Source organism: Uranotaenia lowii, chromosome 1, assembly GCF_029784155.1.
Source record: "Uranotaenia lowii strain MFRU-FL chromosome 1, ASM2978415v1, whole genome shotgun sequence".
Taxonomy (NCBI): Eukaryota; Metazoa; Arthropoda; class Insecta; order Diptera; family Culicidae; genus Uranotaenia; species Uranotaenia lowii.
The window spans coordinates 154277942-154303407 of NC_073691.1; the positions used below are offsets into that span (position 1 = coordinate 154277942).

General features: G+C 35.6%; 1 protein-coding gene across 4 annotated transcripts in view; it reads left to right on the plus strand.

The window, feature by feature from the left end:
- Window positions 1-25466, plus strand: part of LOC129740594 (uncharacterized) — a 149424-nt gene that overhangs the window by 101110 nt on the left and 22848 nt on the right. For all 4 annotated transcript variants that reach the window (XM_055732302.1, XM_055732298.1, XM_055732300.1 and 1 more), the window contains exons 3-5: window positions 21251-21557; window positions 21637-21782; window positions 21843-22380. In XM_055732302.1, coding sequence (XP_055588277.1) covers window positions 21251-21557; window positions 21637-21782; window positions 21843-22380 — 991 coding nt within the window. The remainder of the gene's footprint in view (window positions 1-21250; window positions 21558-21636; window positions 21783-21842; window positions 22381-25466) is intronic.

Here is a 25466-nt window from a genome sequence, read left to right on the forward strand (position 1 = left end):
CTGATATAATTTGAGATATTTTAACATCCTACGAGTACTGAATTATAACTCATTTAGATAGAAAATAAAATAGTATCAAAATATCTTATCTTGATATAATTTTGTTTTCCCCTCCTGATCGGGTTCCCATTTCCCCTTTATAAAAAAGGATGGATATCAAACATTCATAGAAATATATCTCATAACCAAATACCCTACCTTGCCGAATTTGGTACCATTAGCTTGAATGGTTCTCAAATTGTGCACACATTTCGGTTTTGTCAAGTTTCAAGAAAATCGGTTTAGTAATTTCCGAGTCTATAGGGAACAGACAGACAGACAGAAATAAATCTATTTTTATGTATATAGATATAGATGTATATAGATTTGACAGTGCAGTGCAGGGATAAGCAAAGCGCGGCCGGCGGCTCTCGAGACATGTTTGTGCGGCCCGCGAAGCTTATCTCAAATTCATTGAATTTATTTCACGATTTTTTCTACGATAGATTCTTATTTATCATAAAATAGCAGTACCCACAAAACCAGAAAAAAATATATCTATAACTTGATATGCACGTCACTTGTTTGCATTTGCATTTGTCTCATAATCACCCAGATTGTTTACTTTTATGTAGGATTTAAGCTTTTCATTGAGTTCATTTAAGGTATACATGCAATATTATTTATTGATTAAACGCAATATTCAATTAGTTAAGTCATTATTTTTCATTTTAAGCCAAGTGAATGATGAAGTATGATAAAGTAAAATATTTTTGTTCTTGAGTTATGCTGGAAATAAGTAAAGTTTTATAATAAAGACTGGGTGAACGATTATAGATTTCTTATCGACATGACTCAGGGAATTTCGAATTTCTCGACTCTGTAGTTTTGTGATTCAACCCAAAATGTTTGAAACGATTACACAGGGGAACAGCATTTTTGATGCCTAAGTTTCAATAACTGGTTTTGTATGATTTTGGCGTCCTGAATTCAAAACATCCCGAGCAACCAAAAGTCTCATACCTACTTAAACTCGTGCCTCCAAAGTTCAAATTTTGCTGAACAAAGGTTCCAAAAGGATTTGGTGCCGAATTTTCCCGAATGTGAGCATGGAAGTTACAAAAGGTTCCTCAAAAACCTTTTTTTGTGACATGTCAATCGTATCAGTATAAAACAGCATAAAAGTTACAAATAAGGCCTCAAATAGCCTTCTGTGAACTTCAAGTTCCAAGAAGTTCTTCAATAGCCTTTTTTGTGACATGTCAATCGCATTATTCAGAATAAAAATTACAAATTGGTTCTCAAATAGCCTTCTATGGACTCGAAGTTCCAAAAAGTTCCTCAAATGGCCTTTTTTGAGACATGTTCGCCATTTCATGGATATGAAATGTGAACGAACATCACAAAAGGGCATATAATAAATAAATCATTTTTTGGAGCTTGGAAATTGTTGAAATGTATAATTTATATTGAAACTTCAACTCAGAACAACTTAAAACTAACTCGCAAATGATTGTTTTTGAAAAGAGTAAATATTTTGATTTTATAAAATTTCGTCCATCTGTATTTACTTACCACGAAGTTATCACACATTGAAAGTCAGTTGAAGCAATTCATTAATTTTTAGCTTTACAGTTATCAACATGGAATTCCATTTTTTTTAAACCGATATTATTTTAACGGATGATTGATTTATACGCCGCTTTGTAATGTTTCTTAGTCATAATCAACATGCGTCTTTGCTGCTGGCTGCTGGCTGCCCTTGCGGGTAGGGGAAAAGTTCATATAACGCCCCATGTGGCTAATACGCGCCACTCTTGTTTTGAAGAATCTGAAGCATTTTAAGCCTGCAAAATATTAACAATTTGTTCTAAATGCTGTGATTGGTCATGGCAAGTATGAATTTTTCCTTAAAATGCTCCTGTGTCGTGATAATTTCACAATTTAGGTTTTTCTTCATTTCGATCTAAATTTTAAAACACTTTCAATAAGGTGTCACCAAGCAGAGAAAAACGAATAAGACAATATTTTCTGACACATCGATAGAAGAGAATCTTAACTACGATTTAATGCTAAAAAGTTATACCGAACTCGCTATGGTATGCTTTTTATGGGTATGTTTTATCACGGCCCATGCGCTCGTTATAACGCGCCAATCGTAGTAGGCTGAAAATAGCATAAATTTTTCAAAAAGGCCAATTTTCATTGAAAATGAACAAAAAGTCTAAAACCTTATTTTGAGCGTTAATTCGGCCCAAAAATTTCTACTTTTATTTTTATTTAAATTTTGATTAGTCCATTTTGATTTTATTTTCATTCAAAGTGTCTGTAAGTATTGGTGTGTTTTCGGTCTTCGGCTGCTTTCGGGTGTGTTCGGCTGCTAGGCGCGTATTGAATACACAGCGGCGCGTATTTGCAACACAGTTTTGTTCTGTGGCTTTGAATAAGATTTTTAAAAATCAAGTTTTTGAAGCAACTATAGCAATTTGAGTAATAAAAAATCATAGGCATTTGTAGAAAACAATGTTCTTCAACAATGGCACCCATTTTTAACACATTTTGTACGTGGAATACATAGAAAATCAGCTATTCGCTTAGGTGGCGCATAAAAGGGCATGTTCCCCTATCGTCTACAACAGTGCATCGAGCCAAAAAACGAGCCGGACTATCGACTTACAAGAAGTTAGTGACTCCAAATCGCGATGATAAACAAAATACGACGGTCAAAGCCCGATCCCGGAGGCTGTACACGACGATGCTGACGAAGTTTGACTGCGTGGTAATGGACGACGAAACCTACGTCAAAGCCGACTACAAGCAGCTGCCGGGACAGGAGTTTTATACGGCAAAAGGAAGGGGAAAGGTAGCAGATATTTCAAGCACATGAAACTGTCAAAGTTTGCGAAGAAATATCTGGTTTTGCAAGCCATCTGTACCTGTGGCTTGAAAAGCAGTATTTTCATAGCTTCCGGGATTGTCAACCAAAAAATTTACGTGAAAAAGTGTTTGAATGAACGTCTGCTGCCTTTCCTATAGAAACACAGTTGTTCCGTACTGTTTTGGCCGGATTTGGCATCTTATCTCAAAATTAAAAAAAAAACATGTGTATACATTTTGCTTAAAAAAGTTGGGAATTTGGAATTTCGCAAGATCGATTATTTACACAATTCAGTTGAAAATTGCAAATTTTATGTAAAATTCAATAAAAAAATATTTTAAAAAGAGTATCTGAAAGATTTGAATTATGGAAGTGATTAAAAAAAAGATTTGCCAATAAAGGAAAAATAACGATAACAATTTGGATGGAGTTCCATATTTTCTAGGTATAGGTTTTGTTCAACATTATTAATATTGCAATTTTTTTACAAGAGCAAAATTTCAAATTAAACACTTTAATTTGGATTGAGTTTGAAAGAATCAGATTTGAATCGCATAATCAAAATGTTTACCTTTTCCTTTTAAAAATTTGATGAATTTCATCGATGGAATTTCAAAATAGATGCAATATTAGAAGCTTTTCTTCTGGGCTTCTGCAAATTCGTGTTCCTTGTGATCCGTAGGATTCAATTATCGGTATAGCACGTTTTTTTTAAATACATTATTCATAAAATATTTAGTATTTTACAGTGAGCTAAAGAGCCACAGCTTTATATTCAAAGAGCCGCATGTTTGCCGACCTATGCTCCAGGCCTGTGGTCGGCAACCTTTTGAGTCGAAAGAGCTAATTCTATGATATTTTAAATTTTACAGGGTTTCAAAGAGCCGCACTAATGTCTTGACAAACTTATGTACATCCTATTCTGATTATATACATAGTAAGAAAACAAAAAAACGAATAAAATAAGAAGGATTTCTCCCAAATGAAAATGATTTTAAAAGTTGTTTCCTTTTTTGTATTACGCACGGAGCAAAAATGCAGATAAAGAAAATTCAAATTGAATCGCAAGCTGAAGTTTATGACTTCCATGATGCCTTTCCTACAATGTAATACTAACAAAAGAAGAAAACAAATTTAAATTATTTTCGGACAAGACGAAAACTTATTTTCAAATTACATAAGTTGGATAAAATGAAAAGTCGTTGAGTTGCAATTGAAAGTGTTATTCAACTTCAATTCTTTTCTGATGGAAAATTAAATATTTTCAGAAATTTTGACCAAGCAATGAATGTTTCAGAATTATGATGAGGAATTTAGCAGAATTTCATGTAAATAGTCGAAAAATTACATCTTCTAAAATAATGCTTTTGACAATGCCTTTTTAAATTAAAATTCTTCAAAATTAAAAGCATTAAGGTTTATCCAGATTTTAACGCATCTGAGTAATTAAATTAATGCTTATTTTTTTTTAAGAAAGATGAGACTCTTCAATTCAGGGCCTTCGATTTAATATATAATACTTTGCCGATTGTTACTCCTTGTGTCTGCTTAGATTACTGAAAAAATAAGTGTTTACGTCAAAAAGTTTAACGTTTCTGAATAGTTACCAATTTGTTTTCAAAATGTTCGGTAATTTGTAACATCACATGATTTTTTTTATTTTACACTTTGTTCAAAATTTTTATGATTTTGACAGCTTTTGCTTGGCTATAGCACCGTTCTTTATAAAGCCACGTTCGAGAAAGAATGAAATCGTGCAGAGCAGCGCACAAACTTCCAACTTTGACAGGCTGCCATTAGTTTTACAGTTGGTATTTTTTTAAGAAAACTTTTACCCAAGCTCGTTAGCCTTATAAACTCTTCATTGATTGAGTTTTGGACATTCTGTACGCACTAGGAAGAGAGATACATCTATTTAGGTAAAAGTAGGGAACATTGAGATTGCCTCACAAAATACTTAAGCTGAATCTTTGTCAAATTTTACGTTTTCATCTCAAAATTTTATTATCTGACCAAATTTAAAAAAAAAAATCGTTCAACGCGAAAAATTTAAGTGGTTTGAATTTGAGGTTAATTTCGTGAAACAGGAGACTTCATTCATTTTGGACGGGTGTATGATTACAATCTATTGGAAACTACAAATGCCAAACCATAAATATCATCTTAGATCATTGTAAAATTGAAATTTGCATGAATTTGAAGCAATTTGAGAATGGAAAAATTCAAACTGTGAAGAAGAGATCGAGAAGCTTTTGTGAAAGTTTTATGAAAAAATATCAACTGTGAGAGGAATGGCAGACTATTTAATTCGGAAGTTTTGAGCGCAACTTTATTTACTTTAACAAATTGGAGAAACTCAAAGTCTTGTAAAATAATTAAAAAATAAAGCAGCAAAATATTTTTTGAAAAAAAAAACTGCTTTCAAATAGGTCGATAAAGTTTTTTGGTAAACTGAACTTTAAAATGATATGAATGCAAATCGATTTTGTCAGTTTATAACATATTTTTTAAGCAGTTCAAAAGGATATTTGTGATAGCTCAAAACCGAAAAACTGATTTTATCTTAGTTAATTTTGTTTAAAACAATTTTATGCATTGGAGAATTAATGAAAAATCGCATGTGATTTTAATATTTATTCCAATATGATTCAAAACCACGTGAAACAAACCAAAAATCATCAAATTAGGCTTACTCAACGCAATAATTTTACTATTCGGATAACCTATCAATTTGTTCCAACAGCGAAAGCATTGTAAATTTTTTTCTTCTGGACCTCTGTATGAAAAATAAGCTTGCCAGATTGGCCGGACTCTTCCGTGTTTGCCTGGGTATTTAATTACAAAATTTGGGAACAGTCCGGCCCAGCCCGGTTACCCGGATTTGATTGAAAGAAGCCCAGACTTTGTCCGGATTTATTCAATTCATTTTCCAAATCAAATAAAAAAAATAGAAAATGTGTTGTAAACAAATTTTTTATTTATGCATCCAAAACGAATTGTTTTGTAGCAAGTTTTATAAAACATATCATGATTGGTTTTAAAAGCCTAAAATACGATTTACGATAAGATACCAAAAACTTTATTTTTCAATACTTTTTTTATTTTTTTTTTTGGAAATTCCTGGATTTTGACCAAATTTTGCTGGAAATAGACCGGATTTCCGATCGACAATTTTGAAATCAAATGCTGGATTTTACCAGGTTTTTAGATGAAATAACCCGGATTTGTCTGGACCGGATACGTGCTGTATAAATTCTGGCAACCTTAATGTGAAACCGTATTTTATATGACAATACTCAATTATTGGTGCTGTGCGTTTTTTATTTGTTTTTCAATAAAATCATTTTTTTTTTTTTGCTCTGTGAGCTAATTACATCTAAAGAGCCACGTTGCCTGGTTGCCGACCACTGCTCTAGGCGCATTCAGGAACATTTTCGCTTTTTTTAGACATTACAAGGTTTCCAGTTTTGTTAAAGATATATTGGTTTTAGTCAGGGCCAAGAGGGTCAAATTGACACTTCAGAGCCTGTAACGGATAAAAATTACAGGGACAGATGAAGGGTTAAAAATCAATTACTTTAAAGATGAAACGGGGCCAAATTACCATGCATCGAGAAATTACCTCATACCATCTCGATTATCGAAGACATCTCGACATTCACCCGGCTGAGCTATGCGAGCAGTGGGTTACCGGAACATGAATTTTTGATCTACTAATGCTTCACTCTTTTTCACTTCGTCAAATAGACACATTGACTCCATTTATTGCCGGTCGGTGCCATACTTCATTTCGGCGAGCCTTCCTCAACATGACACACACCGGTAAAGCTCGCAATAATGATGTTTTTCACACTCTCCTCATTTTCCACATTCATTCGTCGGATTGGACGACATCGGCGAACCAAGAAAGCAGAAGTAAAAAATGTTACTGAGCCACATTCGCATAACTTCCGCCCGACTCAAATGGGGTAGCGATACAACGTCAATCAAACTGAGGCAATGAAAAAAAACAGAGAAAGAAATTGATCTTTGTTTACCTATCAGTGCCTTGGAGTTTTTCTTTAAAACAAATTCCAATTTCAAACTTTTTTAAATAGTCAACATAACTTAGATCCATTGTCAATTTTATCATTATCGACAACCATCAAAAGGCAACATAAATTATTTTTTTCTTAAAATCGTACAGTTTCCAGTAAGGAAACGATCATTCACATATTACGTAACGCGTTAGTGAGGGGGGGGGGGGGGGGGGGGTAATGTGGTTTATCACTTTGTTGCGTTTAGTGGATTATGGAAACAAAATTTGATAAAAATGTGCTACCCAAGATGGGTTAAGTAGAGGGGAAAGGAGGTCGAAATTTATTGAAAATATCTTTACGTAATATTTGAACGACCCTAAATGTAAAATAAAAAACGACTCCAAATAAACAGAAATCGACCCGCTTAACTGTCAATCATCGAATTGAGACGCATTGGCGGGGACCGATTCGTGTAATTCTTTCGAGCCGATTGGATGATTAATTGGCCGATTATACAAGTAGTTAGCAGGTAGTTTTGCGGTCCGATCCGAACAAGTTTCGGAACAGAAGCCTGAGGGCCAAGAAAAATCACACAACCCGAAAGCAGCGGTAACTCTTGGGGAGATTCGAAGGTGAAACAGAAATATGCACCGCTAATTACGCGCCAATCAGCCGGATCGTCTAACAAATTTCCGCTCATACATCATTCACACGTTCACATTCGGAATGCGCGGTAGCGGTTGATTGATTTAGGTGAAAGTTGGAATGGAAGAAAATGGGAAGGTATTTTGGCGTCGCACTTTTGGCGCCCCCTCAAATCATTTATGTCAGCAGGTTTTTTTTTATCCGGTCGAAATTATTGCAACACCGAAAATGTCATGCCAATTTTCTTATAATGTTTAGAATCAAATCAAAATTTAATGGTAGCTTTATACTTATATTTGCTTCAAAAATCAAAAGAAAAGTTAATCAATAGAGCCTTGAGTGTAAAATTGACACATTTTTTCTTGATGCCCTCCATAAAAGTCCTAACAGTGTCATCCGGTACCAACTTCTGAGTTTTTTTTCCATTTTCTTAACATGTCCTTCTCGTCTTTGACTGTCTTCTTGCTCTTCCGAAGTTCCCGCTTCATTATTGCCCAATACTGCTCCACCGAGAAACTCCAACCCCGGAATTGGTTGAAAGTCGGCATTTATAAACCTTTCGTCGTCAAACACACAACAGCCTTATTTTGTCTGCATCTTCTCGTAGAGCTTCCGTGCCCGAAATTTAGACGTCGATTGTTGCCGGATTTGCCGCTCATCGCGGTTTGGGAAGTTCTGTACCTTGTATGTATGTAGTCCATCTCTCTTCTTTGCATTCTAAACGTAGCTCTGCGACATGCCGATCTTTTTAGCCAAATCACGGCTTGAGACGTTGTGATTTGCTTTAATCATCCGCTTTACCTTTCCCTCCGTCTTTTTGTTCCCGGTTTAAGTTGTTCCGGTTTTCTTCCAGCTCCTTTGCCGTGGACCAATGTCAACCGCTCCTGGAACAGCTTCAACACTCTGGAGACGATTCAATGGTGAATGTTCAACATTATTCCCAACTGCAGGTGCGACAGGTCAGGAAATTCCAGGTGTTTAGAAAGAATTTGTTCTCTCGACTCGCGTTGGTTCACCTCCATTTTCGTTGAATCGAAAAACACGACTCCGAGTTGGACAGCATGTAAACAATACACATCAATGAGAAAGTGTGCGAAATTTGGTTGATTTTTACTCTATGAATTTTTCGGCAAAAAATCATTTTTTTAGATTTTTTCCGGTCAGGGGGCGCGCAAAAAACCTTGATTTTTTTGAATCTTGCAAAATTTTAAAGTCGAAAATTTTTCGGCAAAAAATCATTTTTTTCGATTTTTTCCGGTCGGGGGGCGCGCGAAAAACCTTGAATTTTTTGAATCTTGCAAAATTTTAAAGTCGAAAATTTTTCGGCAAAAAATCATTTTTTTAGATTTTTTCCGGTCAGGGGGCGCGCAAAAAACCTTGATTTTTTTGAATCTTGCAAAATTTTAAAGTCGAAAATTTTTCGGCAAAAAATCATTTTTTTCGATTTTTTCCGGTCGGGGGGCGCGCGAAAAACCTTGAATTTTTTGAATCTTGCAAAATTTTAAAGTCGAAAATTTTTCGGCAAAAAATCATTTTTTTCGATTTTTTCCGGTCGGGGGGCGCGCGAAAAACCTTGAATTTTTTGAATCTTGCAAAATTTTAAAGTCGAAAATTTTTCGGCAAAAAATCATTTTTTTTCGATTTTTTTCCGGTCGAGGGGAGCGCGAAAAACCTTGAATTTTTTGAATCTTGCAAAATTTTAAAGTCGAAAATTTTTCGGCAAAAAATCATTTTTTTCGATTTTTTCCGGTCGGGGGGCGCGCGAAAAACCTTGAATTTTTTGAATCTTGCAAAATTTTAAAGTCGAAAATTTTTCAGCAAAAAATCATTTTTTTCGATTTTTTCCGGTCGGGGGGCGCGCGAAAAACCTTGAATTTTTTTAATCTTGCAAAATTTTAAAGTCGAAAATTTTTCGGCAAAAAATCATTTTTTTCGATTTTTTCCGGTCGGGGGGCGCGCGAAAAACCTTGAATTTTTTGAATCTTGCAAAATTTTAAAGTCGAAAATTTTTCGGCAAAAAATCATTTTTTTCGATTTTTTCCGGTCGGGGGGCGCGCGAAAAACCTTGAATTTTTTGAATCTTGCAAAATTTTAAAGTCGAAAATTTTTCGGCAAAAAACAATGCACTATGAACTAAATCCACAAAAATTTTCAATAAATTCTATCCAACGGTTTAAAAGTTAAAGCAATTTCATCGTGGATACCCTTTACTTGGAGCTAAATTAAAGGGCGAACACAAAATTATTCTAAAGTCATCATGAAGACTTTTTTTTCTTAAAAAAAGTCTTCTTAAGACCACATTACTGGTGTTAGCTGTCGATCGTGAGCGTAGAAAAAATGAGTTGGTCAAACGGCGTTCAATTTTTATAAAGAACATCAGATCATTTATGCGATGTCGGTTCTCTAGTAAATCCAGATCCAAAAGTTAACAGATGTGTTCGTAATCTGGCAAGTTTCCTCTCCAGCCTAGATTCCTGACAGCGAAACTCACAAAGCGTTTCTGTACTTCTTCCAGTCGACTTATATGGACATTGTACATTGGCCTCCAGACTATACTCGCGAAATCAAATCTAGATCTTATCAAACTGATATACATGCTTTTGATGGTATATGGATCTTCCAATTCGCCAGCAAAGCGCCGCACTAAACCGAAAAGTACAAGTCCATCCGATTATTGTTAATGTGGTCTCTGAAACTTAACCCGGAATCCAAGGTGACGCTTAGGGGAGAAGCGGGCTATATGCGCCTGTTAAGCAGAATACTGATTTAATCAAATATTGCATCGAATAAAGGGCGATCCGATCAAAATTTGGCCAAAGGAAAACGAGTGTAAATCGGTGAAATCGTTTATTTAAAAAATCAAATCAAATTTCTTTTTCAAGTTTAATTAGTATAAAATTCAGGAAAAATATTCAGTTAAGCTTCCGCTTTTCCAAATCCAAATTGCTGGGCCTTACGCTTAACGCCTGACATCAGATTTTGTACAGCCACCTTGTCCACCTTCTTCGCCGCAGAAAGCCAGTTTGCCTTGAACTGCTGCTCGTCCTTAGCAGTTTTTTTGGTCTTCTTTAGGTTCCGCTTGACAATAGCCCAGTATTTCTCAATTGGGCACGTTGTTAGCGGCGTACCACTCCATGGCCTTTTTACCGTAATGGCAAGATGCCAAATCCGGCCAAAACAGTACGGAACAACCGTGTTTCTTCAGGAAAGGCAGCAGACGTATATTCAAACACTCTTTCACGTAAATTTCTTGGTTGACAGTCCCGGAAGCTATGAAAATGCTGCTTTTCAAGCCACAGGTACAGATGGCTTGCCAAACCAGATATTTCCACGCGAACTTTGACAGTTTCATATGCTTGAAAATATCTGCTACCTTTCCCCTTCCTTTTGCCGTATAAAACTACTGTCCCGGAAGCTGCTTGTAGTCGGTTTTGAAGTAGGTTTCGTCGTCCATTGCCACGCAGTCAAACTTTGTCAGCATCGTTGTGTACAGCCTCCGGGATCGCGCTTTGGCCGTCGTATTTTGTTTATCATCGCGATTTGGAGTCACTACCTTCTTGTAAGTCGATAGCCCGGCTCGTTTTTTGCAAGGGGCTGAAAGAGAAGAAAATTTCCGAACTGACATTTCAGTACCGCACTGACGTTTTGGTTCCAAAATTCCATTGAAATCAAAGGGGAACTGACGTTCTGGTTCCAAAAAGTCAGTACGGTCGGTTTGTATGTGATTTGACAGTTGCTTCAGTCCTTTGGTTTTTTGGCTCGACGCACGGTTGTAGACGATACACCCAGCTTATTTGCGGCATCTCGGAGAGAGAGGTTAGGGTTTGGCTTGAAACTACCGGCAACTCTCTTTGTCGTCTCAGCGACTTCCGGTTTTCGATTTCCCCCCGAACCAGACTTCCTGGCTGTCGACAAACGTTCCCCAAACACTTTAATTACATTTGTAACGGTTGATTTGGCAACTTTTAGCGATTTTGCCAGCTTTGCGTGCGAGTAGCTCGGATTTTCGCGATGCGCGAGCAAAATATTGATACGATGCTCTTCTTCCTTGGACGGCATTTTGACAACTGAAGAGTGAATTCCAAAATCAAAATAGGAACAACATGTCGAACACACACCTTCAAAATGAGGGGTGTTCAGGTTTTTAAATGCAAAATTGAAAGAAATACGTCAAGTTGATATTGATATGTTTGCAAAAACTATATACACATGAGCATACATTATTATAAATATAGAAAATCGGAGTAATTTTTATGTTGAAAATTTCTTCAGTTTTTGAGAAATCGATTTTATTATAACTGTTGTAAAAATTTCCGAACCTCAAACCGTGCTGGCTAAACGAGCCTATTCATGTTCTAGGCAAAATTTCTATTATTTTGGCAATATTTCCGTAGTATTTGAAAATGAACAAAAAGTCTAAAACAATATTTTGAGCGTTAATTCAACCCAAAAAATCTATTTTTCATTTTTTTTTTATTTTGACTAATCCATTTTGATTTTCTTTTCAGTCAAAGTGTCTGTAAGTATTGGTGTGTTTTCGGTCTTCGGCTGCTCTCGGGTGTGTTCGGCTGCTAGGCGCGTATTTGCAACGCAGTTTTGTTCTGTGGCTTTGAATATGGTTTTTAAAAATCAAGTTTTTGAAGAAACTATAGCAATTTGAGTAATAAAAAATCATAGGCATTTGTAGAAAACACTTTTCTTCAACGATTACACCCATTTTTAACACAATTTGTGCGTGGAATACATAGAAAATCAGCGATTCGCTTAGGTGGCGCATAATAGGGCATGTTCCCCTAATAGATCTTCTAGGGCACAACTTAAAAGCTTTAATATCGACAGGCGTTCGTTTCAGCTGCTGACGATGGTGGAATCAGTCCCGGCTACTGCGGATGTTCTTTTTTTTCATACTCACCGGATGAGCACAAAATAGATAAATTTTCGCCTCTTGGGTTGAGTCCCTTAAAAATTACCTGGCTCTGGACGAAAAATTTGCTCAAAACACAAAAAAACAAATTTTCATTCCAATATTAACGTTTGGAAGTGCCATTTTCACCCAGGTTGCTGCCCAACAATTTGGCAACACCAAAATTCAACGCATGACCTTCGTACAAAAACAAGAATCACTTTTTCAAATTCGTTCGAAAGTACCCGTTCGAATGAAATCCAGAAAGTAAGGTATAAGGTAAGTTATTCATTAACAAAATAAAGAGAAGTGGACTCAAATGGCTACCTTGAGGCACTTCAGAGGATGCTTTATGGAATGCAGATATAGCCGAATTTACGGAAACATATTGAAGCCTACCCGCTAAATGGGTTTTTTTCAAAAGAAGGATATTTCCTCCTATACTAACATTCTATGATGCCTCCAGAATTTCCTTTATTCCTGAAACATCGAAAGCTTTCGACATGTCCGTTTAAAATCGGGAGCGATATTATGTTCAATGAATACCCTATCACCTAGACGTACATAGATACATAGATCACATTGTTACATCAAATCCAGCATGCACGGTTTAACAAGACCATCAAAATCAATTAAAGCGCTTCAGGCAGGAGATGCCAACCAGCAGTACACATTTACGAGGTATCGAATGGTAAACTTGCTAACAGCTCGTCCAATTAGGGAGTATTTCCCTCTTCCGCCCACCCGAACATGCGATGGGTAAAACAAACAGACAAACAAGCATCCATTTAATAAATGCCAACAATCTGGCAAAGCTCTGATCGTGTTCGCCTTCGCGTTCCTCGAAACTTCGTCGAGCAGCCTAGCTGGAGGATGATGATTAATAGATGATGAGCAACCCACAGTGGGAACCGAAGAAATCCCCATACACACATGACTGATTTCAACAACTTGAACACGAAAGCCGCGGTGCCCAAAAGGTGCCGGGAATTTGAGGTTAACCCGCCTCATCGGTTGCATCGTGTGAACAAGTTGTTCCGTCCAATTGACTGACAGCTCACTCGCTGACGAGCATCGCCGGCAACAATAACATTTTGTTGCATTTCTGTTATACACAGATTTCGAGGGCGGTTTGGCTGTGGATGATACGGTTGTCGGTCGATATTTGAGTCGAAAAGCCTCGACGACAACGCGGATAGGAAACTCATCAGCTATTTGGTTAGTTGAGCACGCGATTTCACGAAACCTTTCGAAACCTCTTGACGTTTGGGACATCTTCACGTCTCGCTCGGCACTAACAGCTTCATAACGCATTCAAGTAGGTAGGAGCTAATAACTCTATCTGTTCACTAGACTAGGGTTGTTGAATTTGCATGCCGTTGGTTTTGAAGCATTTTTTCATCTTCATCTAGGTACTAGAGGAAGTTCAAACATAAGAAATAGGTATGTTAGCTTATTGAGACAAACTGGTTCGTTTTAACAGCTGAAGTTGATACATGAAACGGATCATCAAGCCTTAATGATCCATTAGCACATAATAATTAGTTATTTGAAATGTTATTACTGCAATCAACAGATGCCTACACTCGAAGAAGAAGTTGCAAAATTGAAATGCCGATGGGAGCTAACCATGTGCCGAAAATGCGCTAAAATGTGCATTGCACTAAAACCGATATGATCGCTTCCCTGTCACTGGCATTAAGACTCGTTCTCTCGGGCAAAATGATGCAGGACAACTACATACAAACATTCAAGCGAAAAAAGAAAAACATTTTATGTTTATCTTGCCCATCTGACCACGGAGAAAAAAGTATAGTATTTTCAACAATTTTCCACTAACAGTGAATCATATTTCTGATTATCGACCAACTATAAATATTAAACTTTCAACCTTATGATATAGTGCATTCAACGATACATATAATAGATTCAACTATATGTGAATGATTGATTTAACGCACTCAACCATGAACATAAAATATTGAACTTAAGTAGTATGGTTGGTTTTCTGAATTTAACAATAAGTAAAGTAGGTTCAATTATAATGGTATAGTTGATTCAACTTTAAACATGATAGTTTCTATTATATTTTTATGATTGATTTATTCAGTTCAACAATAGATATTGTAGATTTAACTAATATTTATATTAGAAGTCATCATACTTACTGTTGGTTGTTTCCTACTATTTTTTTAAATTTTTGTTTTTTTTTATAAAAAAAAAGCAAAACATTTAACAAGAACCAATTAAAATAATAACCATAGCTGCATTCGGGTGGTCCGCCTCACATCTACAGGATTAGGTATAAAGTCTGTTTTACATAGAATCTGGTCGCATCTTTTCATTTACTGCAGCGCCCCTAGTTGTCATATCGCGAATGACTGTGTTTTGATCCGGATGGTTTGTTTACTTAGTGGTTAAATTTCATCAAGATTGAAGCAGTCAGTCAAAAGTTATCGACGATGGAACGCGAAAGGCGAGAGAAAATTCTGCACACTCACGTAGAGAAACCGACGTGGTCAGGGGTAAAGATCGCAAAATTTCTGAAATATCCAAAATCGACTGTAAATTCGCTGCTGCAACGTTACCGGGAGACCCTTACGGTGGATCGAGCAAAACAAACCAGGCGTAAAAGTGGACCGGAAGTTGCGAGCAATGGTAATTCGATCAGTTCACAATAATCCTGGAATCTCCTTGCGTTATTTGGCGAAAAAGTTCTAGACGAACCACCGTACCACTCGACGAATTTGTTTGCGAGAAGGCTTGCGGTCGTCCCAAGTAACACAGATTATGCCAACTAGCATTAGTTTTATTATGGTTTAATTATGGCATTTTTTGTGCAGCTCGTTTTATGGCGGTTTTATTATGGTCATGCAGAATGCTTATAATTTTTTTTCGACCATATGTTTTCAGATGGTTTTGAAAACGCTAATAAAACTTTTATTAAACATGCTGTTTTAGTTATTTTGAAAGAGTTATGAATGCTCTTTTTAAACTGTAATAAAACACAAACCTAGAAGTTTGCTCCAAGCTTTCTTTTGCATGTTCTATAATAGCACTCAGTGCCTGATTATTAAACCGCCATAAAACTTAGTGACAGTTCTCGATCAAGATGTCAAAACATGACACGCTCAGATTAGATAGCACATATTTGAATTGGAACTCCCATTTTTACACATTTTTGGTAAGTTATGCGTGTTGGTTTTGAGTTAAAATTAAAAAAAGACATCTTTGAAAACTTGAAATCACCGAAAGTGATATGAATATCTTTACAATATGAGTATTGAGTGAAAGGGCCCAAATAGTAGGAAAAAAATTGTTGCTTGACGCCATCATTAATTCAAGATGGCGGCTTCCGCTTTTATTTTCAAAGCTGTAAATTACTGAAAATATCGTGAAACCTTCACAATATGGTTATTAGGTGAAAGTAATAAACAAGTAGAATTCAAATTTCGTTGCCCGTCGCCATCTTAAAACCCAAAATGGCGGCTACCACTCAACTTGAAAATACTGTAAATGACTGAAAATCGCATAAAACCTATATTATAGGGGTATAAGTTGAAAGAAATCAACCGGTAGAAGTCAAGGAATATTTAAAGGAGGTAGTGCCGAGGCAGCCTTGCTTTAGTATTAGTACCGCCTGTGACGTCACTGTTGCCAATAATCTGTGAATTTATATGGACATTTTTCCTTTTTTGTTAGCAATTAAAAAAATTTGAAGATTTTTTCAACTTTGAAGGCAAACAATTCTAGAAATATTATTGTTCTTCAAGACTGATACTAAAAAAGTTGAATGTAGTAGTTGTTTTGCTTTAATTCAGACGATTGAAGTTGCTGAGGTATCCTAACTCAAATTGACAAAACTTGATAATTAGTTCGAAATTTTGCTTATAAATGTTGAAATCAGTTAGATTAGAATCGTTGATAAAATAAACTAACCAAAAATAGTATTTTTCGAATCCAACCACAATCTTTTATTGTAATTTAGTAAACCAAAGTTGCAATGGTTTTATTGGGGTTAATTGTTCTAAATTAGAAATTCATATGGTACACCATGTTAGATTCAAATCATGACGATGAGGTGCGCTGCCATAAACTACCAATCAGACCTTTTGAAAGGGGAAAATTATTATTTTTGCTCGTTTCACATAGAGCATGACTGTGCATTTAATAACAAATTCAAGAATAAAACACACTGCAGTCTATTAAACACAAAGAAACATCATAGCACAATCAACTAGTGGCCTTACAACATAATCCGAATCAAATTGGATTTTTATTTAGTTCTTTAATGTGTTTGACTTTGGAATTTGAGTTCTACCAGTATAAACCTTCGACAGCTTGGCAACACTGACGTCACGAAAAAAATCCAATATGGCTCTCGGCACTACCTTCTTTCAATATTCCTTGGGTAGAAGTTGAATTTCGCTATCTGACGCCATCTTGAAATCCAAGATGGCGGCTTCCGCTAAAGTTTAAAATGTAGTGAATGACTTAAAATGACATGAAACCCAGGTGGTAGTGGGTGGAAGGGCTTAACGAGTTGAAGTCGAATATTGCTATCTTACGCCATCTTGAAATCCAAGATGACAGCTTTCTATAAACTTTAAAAATGCTCTAAATCATTGAATATCGCATGAAACCTCCAAAATATGGGTGTTTGTCAATTGGGATAAGTTATAAAAAGTTTATTTTTGCATTCTGACGCTATCTTGAAATCCCAGGATGGTGGCTTCAGCTGAACTTAAAAATACTGTAAATGAATGAAAATAGCATGAAACTCCCAAATATATTGTATTGGGTGCTAAGGCTAAATGATAGAAGTCAAATATCTCTTTTCGCGTTTCTCTGAAAATCTTTAAGTGATTGAAAATCCCACAAAAACCACCACAATACAGACGCTGTTTGTTTTTGGCAACATTCGATTTTGGCAACATCGAATTTGGCACATGTGCCTGAATCAGACGGTTAACAGAAAACATAGCCTTATAGTTTTCGCTAGAATAAGGCCAATACAATTTAAACATAATAGCATGATAGGAATAATAGAATTACATAAATGGCAAAAAAAAACTAAAACTATAAACAAAACAAGAAAAGTACTAAATGCATAAGAAACATAATGAAAAAATAATAAAAGTGATTTAAAATGATCTAAATTGTCTTAAAATAGTAGTTTTAATGTAGTATTACGTGGAAAAAAGTTGTGTTCAAGCGATTTTTATTGATTAACAGTATTTTAAATTTAGTGGAAGCTGCCATCTTGGATTTCAAGATGGCGTCGGAAAGAAAAAAATCGACTTCTAGTCTAGCCCTTCACCCAATACCCGTATAGTAGTGGTTAATGCGACTTTTTGTCAGCTGATAGCGAAATTCAAATTCTACTCGTTTAGCCCTTTCACCCAATACCCATTTTGTTGGAGTTTCATGCGATTTCAAATCATTTACACCATTTTAAAGTTCAGCGGAAGCCGCCATCTTTTATTTCAAGATGGCGTCAGACAACGAAATTTGACTTCAACTCATGATTTATTCCACGGGTCATTCAAAACCAATCCCTTTTCATTCAAAAAGTGTGTCCTCATTTACTGTACTAATGATTAACAACTCAGAAATGAGGAACTCAACCTTAGCGTGTAATTGGTTGGCTTGCGAGAGAAACGTCAAATCGTTGCTTTTTTTGGGGTCATCATTAAACCATAATAAAACTATGAATTGACTCACGCCATGTTGGTTGCAAAATCAAAGGGCACAAAATGACGCCATGTTGATGGATTCACAATGCAAGCATTGGAAAATATTTTTTCAAGCCTTTTTCCATCAATTCCATCATGATTGACCATCAGATTTGACGAGGCGCATTTATTTTAAGATACTACATATTTCATATACATTTTACCTAAAATCTTGACTGGCAGTAGAAAAGACGCTTAATATATGGTTAAAACATTGGTTTTTTTAGCTATTAATTTTACCAGATCATATCTGAATAATGCAATCATCATTCATCAACCATTATGGTTGCTGGAAAAAGTAAAAAAAAAACTCCGAGAACTGACAGAACCGAAAAAAACAAAAATTTCTAACATGTTTAATAATAGCTTTTTAAAAGCTTTGGTGACCAACATTGATGACCAACAATTATATGTCTTGATGACGTTTCTAGGGTAGGGCCAAATAGCCTGATTTTGGCTTTATTAGAGTCCAGGTGATGTTATAGAATGCGCTTTAGCTTTTTATGAAGATTAATGATATTTTGCTGACCATAATAAAGCTAAAATTGTTACTTGGGGTATCATGTAAGCAAACACCCCAACAGGACGCTGAAACAAAACTTGGTTGCCAAAACCAGGGCAAGGAAGATGTACGAGAAAGTATTGACCAAGTACAACGGATGCATTTTGATGGACGACGAAACTTACGTCGAAATGGATTTTGAACAAATACCCGGTAACAAATTTTACCTTGCGAAGCGTAAAGAGAATGTTGCGGGTAGATTCAAGTTTATTTTCGTAGATAAATTTGTTCGTAAGTTGATGATTTGGCAAGGGGTCTGTAGTTGTGGGAAGAAGACTAAGATCTTCACTGAGGACACAATGAATGAACATGTTTACAAAGAAGAATGTCTCCAGAAGAGGATTTTGCCATTCATTCGGTCCCACAAAGGTCCGGTGAAGTTTTGGCCGGACCTGGCAAGCTGCCACTACAGCCGGGATGTCGTTAAGTGTTATAAGGAGACCAAGATCGATTTTGTTGAAAAAAGTATCAATCCACCAAACTGTCCGGAATTTCGACCCATCGAAATATATTGGGCAATAGTTAAGGGCAAACTAAAGAAATGTGGCAAAACCATGAAAAAACCCACTCAAATGTAAAAGTGGTGGAACAAGATGGCGAATGAGGTCACCAGCTGTACTGTGCAGAAAATAATGGGGGGTTATCCCAAAAAAATGTTCGAAAATTCGTCCGAAATGCTGACGAATGAATTTCATGTATTTTTTTCCTTAATGTGCAATAAAAACCCTACAAAATGACATTTTTACTTTTGTTGTACGTTATTTCTTTGCGGAGAAATGATCTATTTTATCCGACCAGATTCTATGTGAAACAGACTTTAGCTATCATTTCTAATGCGGTTTTCTTGGGGATGAATAACACGATATTTAGTGTTAAAATCCCAGACAAACAAACAAATCTAATGCGATTTTATGTTTGCTGGCAAACTTTCAATTTTTCGAATAAAATAGGTCAATTTCTCATGTTTTGTTTCTCTTAGCTGTAACTTTTTACAACTTTTTGTCAAACAGTTTTCATTAGTATGGATTGTAAGTTTACCATATTTTGAAAGAGTCTGCGCAAAAATTCAATGAAAATAATTATTGGCTTTTATTTTATTTATGTCGATTTTATTGAAGCTTTGTTTTGTTTGAATTCTGCATAATGAATAAGTTAAAAACTTCTAAATAGAATATGAGTCAAAAGCTCAGGATGTTTTCTTATTGTTTCTCACATTCGGAAAATTATTATCTGTTTATAGAATATACATATGCGTTTCGAAAATCATGAATCAAATTTTACATGAAACTAGCTGATCCCATACGAACTCCGTTTGACTTTCAACTTAAATATGTCATGAACAGTTTTTATGAAAGTCAATTGCCAAGCATTTTTGCAGATGCACTTCCGAATCTTTGATATCTGAAATCGATTGCCCTTCCCTCAAAACTCCCGTGTGCAAATTTTCAAAGCCATCAATTGCATTATAACTTCAATATTGCTAAAAAAAATTAATATGGATGACCACTTTCGTTGATCCCTGGAAAAACATTTGACATCTGAAATCGATTGCATGTCCCTGAAAACTACCGTGTACAAATTTTCATTCCAATCCGATTTATGCTAACGACGATATTGCGAAGATATTGAAAGATTAATATGGACGACCCCCTTTACTGGACCCTAACTCTGAATTTAATACCTGAAATCGATTGCCCGTCCCTCAAAACTCTCGTGTACCAATTTTTATTTTAATCCGATGTATAATAACGAGAATAGCGCATTAACAGTGAATAGTGAATATGGACGACCCCTTTGGCTGACCCCTTACAAAAAATTTTACACCTGAAATCAATTGCTTGTCTTTTAAAACACTCATGTGCAAATTTTCACCACAATCTGACGAAAAGTAACGTCAATATTGCGAAAACAATATTTGTCCTGTATTGACGACCCCCTTCAGAAGGGGTCATCCGAAAATCTGAAAACATTTTTCAACCTTCCCGGTCCTAATGAGCATCCATGCCAAATTTCAGACCTCTAGCTCTTAAGACGGCTGAGTCTATAGAGGACAAACAAACAAACATACTGAAATTGCCTTTTATATATATATAGATGCAAAGTCAAATGTGAACAAAGATTCCAAACAGTTTCCATTTCTTATTTCTTAAGAAGATTCAAACTGAAAATCAAGAATCATAAACTGTATACAGACAATTCAATTTGCAAAACTGAATTTCAATCAATAAGTTTGAAAATTTTGAAGAAATGTAGCAGAATTCGGAACCAGGGAATAATTTTCGAGATTTTGGCATCAGTTTAGAGTCAAGCTTGTAACTTTTCAGTAACCTTATTCTATCATAAATATTTGATTGAAAATTTAATATTTTGAGTGTAGAGTACAATATCTCGTTTATTTTTCCTGGACCCTTATGAGGTATCAGGAAAGGTACATATGTAAATTTACGGGAAAATTGCTTCACATTTTTTATCATACATTTGAGAAACCTTAAAACCTTACAAAAATTCTTCTCTCAACATTTTTTACAGATTGTGGAATTCGATCTTCACGCAGACAACCAAGAAGTGCCATTAACCCTTGGAATCATAACCTTTACACAAACTACGACACCAACCCGAATCCAACGTCTTTCAGTAAAATACCAAAAATGGCCCCTTCAGACTCGACGGATAGAAGCCCTAAAATAATGCACGGGGTCCCTACCCTGGAGGGACAATTCCCGTGGCAGGTATCCCTAGAACTGCTGCATCCTTCGTACGGTTTCATCGGCCATTGGTGCGGGGGAGTTCTGATCGATCGGAATTGGGTGCTATCGGCGGCGCACTGTATCCATAAGTATTAAAAGCACACGAGCAGCCAGCTTCCGGTAAGTATCGATGGAGTTATGCTAACCGCAAAAAACGATTTTTTCTAGCGAACTTTTCAACCTTCCACTGCCGGCCCTCTGGACGGTGGTTCTTGGAGAGTATGACAGATCCGTGGAATCGGGCTTCGAGCAACGCATCCCGGTGGATAAAATTATCCTCCACGAAAAGTATCACAATTTTAAGCACGATCTCGGTACGTTCTTAGCTTACTCGAAATATAAAACCTTTAAACAGAAATTTTTCCCATTTCAAGTTCTGCTGAAGCTAACGAGACCGGCAAATACCGGATTCAGTGCCCGGGTCAAGCGCATTTGTCTCCCATTTGCGGACATCAAAGTCAACAGTAAGCCGTTCGATCCCCGGCCAGAATTGGATCGAATCAACACCAACAACAAACCGTTGTTTTTCTTCGACTATCCGGAACGCCCACCGGATAAAGGAGGAGGACCAACAATGGCCACCACGAATTCTTCAATCGATGTTGTCACCAACGATGATCAAGTACAAACGAAGCTGGAGCTAGAATCCGGATCCAGCATTCCGGAGGCGTCATTTCCGGACCGGGAGGACAACTACCTACGCCGATTGAGACAATCGTCATCCAGTCGGCGGGCTCGAGGTAGCAGTGCAGGACAGCTTTATCACCGACCTCGAACGGCTCGAGCTCAGGTGACTGGGCAAGTCCAGCGAGTGCTGCAGCAACGGCGAAAAGCTGCCGCCAGGAGAAGTTTCACGGTCCGAAGCGATGCCAGGACGTTGGTCAGGAATAGTTCTAGAGCTGGAAAAAGGAGGTATTTGATTCAATTTGAGAAACGTTTGCAGCGATTATTTTCGCAAAATAATGTTGTCTTTCTTCCAAAAAATTAAGTTATTACTTAAAAAAAATAGATTTTTTTAAAAAAAAGTGATAGGGTAAGTAGGCTTATTTCGCTATATTATGTCAGAAGTTTTTAGCTTTGATATTAGTAGGCCGAAACTTTAATTGTTAGATATACAAGTTTTTGGTAACTAAGTTCCAATTATTTTTCTAAACTCTGTTATGGTTTGAAATAATCATTTCTAGCTTTAATTTACGAAAAATTTCATGTTTTATAAAGTTTGTCGATGTTCCTAATTTGACACTAATTATTCCTAATGTTAACATATGAGGAAAAATGTTTCCACATACCCAATATCACACTATTTGTTCCTCATTTTGCATATGGGTCTGTTTTTTAAATACTTGATAAGAAAAATTTCAAAACTCACCTTTTTTATAAATTTAATAACGTTTTTGGAATATGAATAGAGAAATAAGGACTATTTAAATCCTACACAATATTCCTTTACGCTAGTTTTTAAGAAAGTAGTGGATGTTGAGCTTATTAAAATTCAAACTTTAAATTTTCCAATGGATACATTTGTTATATTTGATAAAAGTAGAACATTCATTGTAATGGATACAAATGAGATACAGTCAAACAGAGCATCATGCAACAGCTTGGTCAGATGCAACATTTGTGTACCACAACAACACTTATTTGACATTTATTTTAGGATAATGTAATAAAATTAACATTTTATTATAACAAAACAATGATGCCATACTTTCTCACAACGTGAGATAGTTTTAAAAGTTTTTGTTTCTCAAAGAAAATTTAAGAAATCGAAATTTTCACATTTTTTGGTGCCGTAAAAAACTTTACACAGTATGACGGACTTTATATTGATTTTATTATCCTATAACAACTTTGTTGGTGTATAAATATTTTTTGAACAATCATTAGATTCACAGTTTTAATTTTTTTTTGTTTTATATTTTTTTTGTAGTATTTTTTATCCCTAAATCCCCCTTTTTTATATTTGACCGAAAAAATTTCATTCAAATTTCATTCGAACGAAATCAAAAATAACTGCATATCGTGCTTTATGCGTAACGAAATCACAAATTTATCAAAAACTATAACTTACACACTTTTTCAATAGATTTTTCATTAAAAACAAAGGTTTTCTTCTTCTTCTTCTTCTTTTTCTTATTCTTCTTTTTTTACTTCTTTTTCTTCGTCTACTTCTTCTTCTTCTTTTTCTTCTAACATCAACATGGCCAAAACATGTAGGCATCCTGGAAAATGGAGGACTTGCGCCTTTCATTTTTCTTTTCAGCGTATTATCTGTTACATATCATCATGCGTTGCAGATTCTACTACGGCTAGGCCAACCATGTGATGAAAATCGCGAAAATACAGGAACAAGGGAGGAATGAAGCGTGAAGTTCCCTACCCAACGCTTCATATGATATTTTGATGAAATTTATAAATATTTATTGATAGGTAATGGTGAGAAATCTGAGATGGATTAGAGTCAAAAGAGTACAATTTAATTAAAAAAAACTCACCACACTCCATTGAAAAGTCAAAGGTTTCCACCGATGCTATCTCACAATTTTACCTGGTTCCGGTAATCTTGAAGTTGGTTGCATTCACATGTTCTCAAAATCACTGTTCCCTCAATTTCAACCACCCAACAGCAAGCGCCAATTCTTTTCATTAAAACAAAGGTTTTTGCAACTTACCTTTTTTAGTAGAATTAAAATCACATATTTTGTAAATTGGAAAATAACTAGTGAAACTAGTGAAAATTTGATGTCCCATTAACCTCAAAACTTTTAATGTACAAGTGTATGATTATCTGTGGGCATTTGGTTTTTAGAAGCCATTGAAGTTGAAAAGTGTTACATGATGTCCCAGGTGACGGTATACAACGTATTTTATTTAGATTTTTATTTTATTTTTTCCTTTCGATTCTTTTCTTGTTGAGAAGCTGTCTGTAACTTGAAGGTTTCCTTTTCTGTCGCGTAGGGTGCGTTCTTTACAGCCTGGTGAAAATATATTTTCAACATTTTTAGCTTTTAAGTACACTGAAGTAAAAAAAAATATCATGTTTTATTAACTCAAACAGTATATTTTAACAGTTCGTTGAAAATTAAGTTGAAAAACAATTCAATCAATCAAATTTATTTCAAATGACTTTGATATAGTTTGGAAAACTTTGACTATGTCCATAATAAGGAACACGAAAAATTTCAAAAAATTGGTTGACAAATTCAGCTTTAATCTTCCTTTTCTTAATAGGTGTTTTTTAAGAAATTTGCTAACAATTCCATTGAATTTGGACATACTTTGAAACAATCCGGATTTTACGAAAAATCCTGTGAATATGAAAATTAATTTGTTTTTAAAATGAAAGTTCACATGATCCGTTACATTATCAATTTTTTTTATAATTGTGATAAGTGATAAATAACGTCAAAAACAGTCGAAATCGAATGGTATGTTAACATTAGGCACACATGCCAAATTAGGAACACCTACCCTACCTTCTTTCACTGTCCAGAGCGAGCTAATACAGCAGCAGGTGATTAAAATGTAAGCAACACATGTGCGACCACCTGAAAACTCGTTAGAACAATTTTTGACGGTCGCGATGCAATTGAAAAATCAAATAGCATCCTAGGGTTATAAAATTTCGAATTATTCAAATTTCAAAAAAATAGAAATTGAAACATCGATCAATATCAATATTGTTTAACTTAAGGTTGCCGGATTGCTCGGTTTAAAGGGTGATACGGTAAAAATTTGGTCAGTATCAACTTGACGTATTTATTTTTTATTTTTGAGATTTTTTTTATATTTTAGCACTGTTCCTTAGTCAGTCTTCCTTTTGAGTGGATAAAAGCAAATGGATACCCTTGTGTCAGAAAAAATCCAGAATTACAGTTCAATATACAAATAAGTTACGCTAAGTTTCGGTTAGCGAACTTATTTCCTTCCGGTAACTTAAGAACGCTTAATCTACAAGTTTCAATTTAGTTTTGCCATCATTCCTATTTAAAAACTCC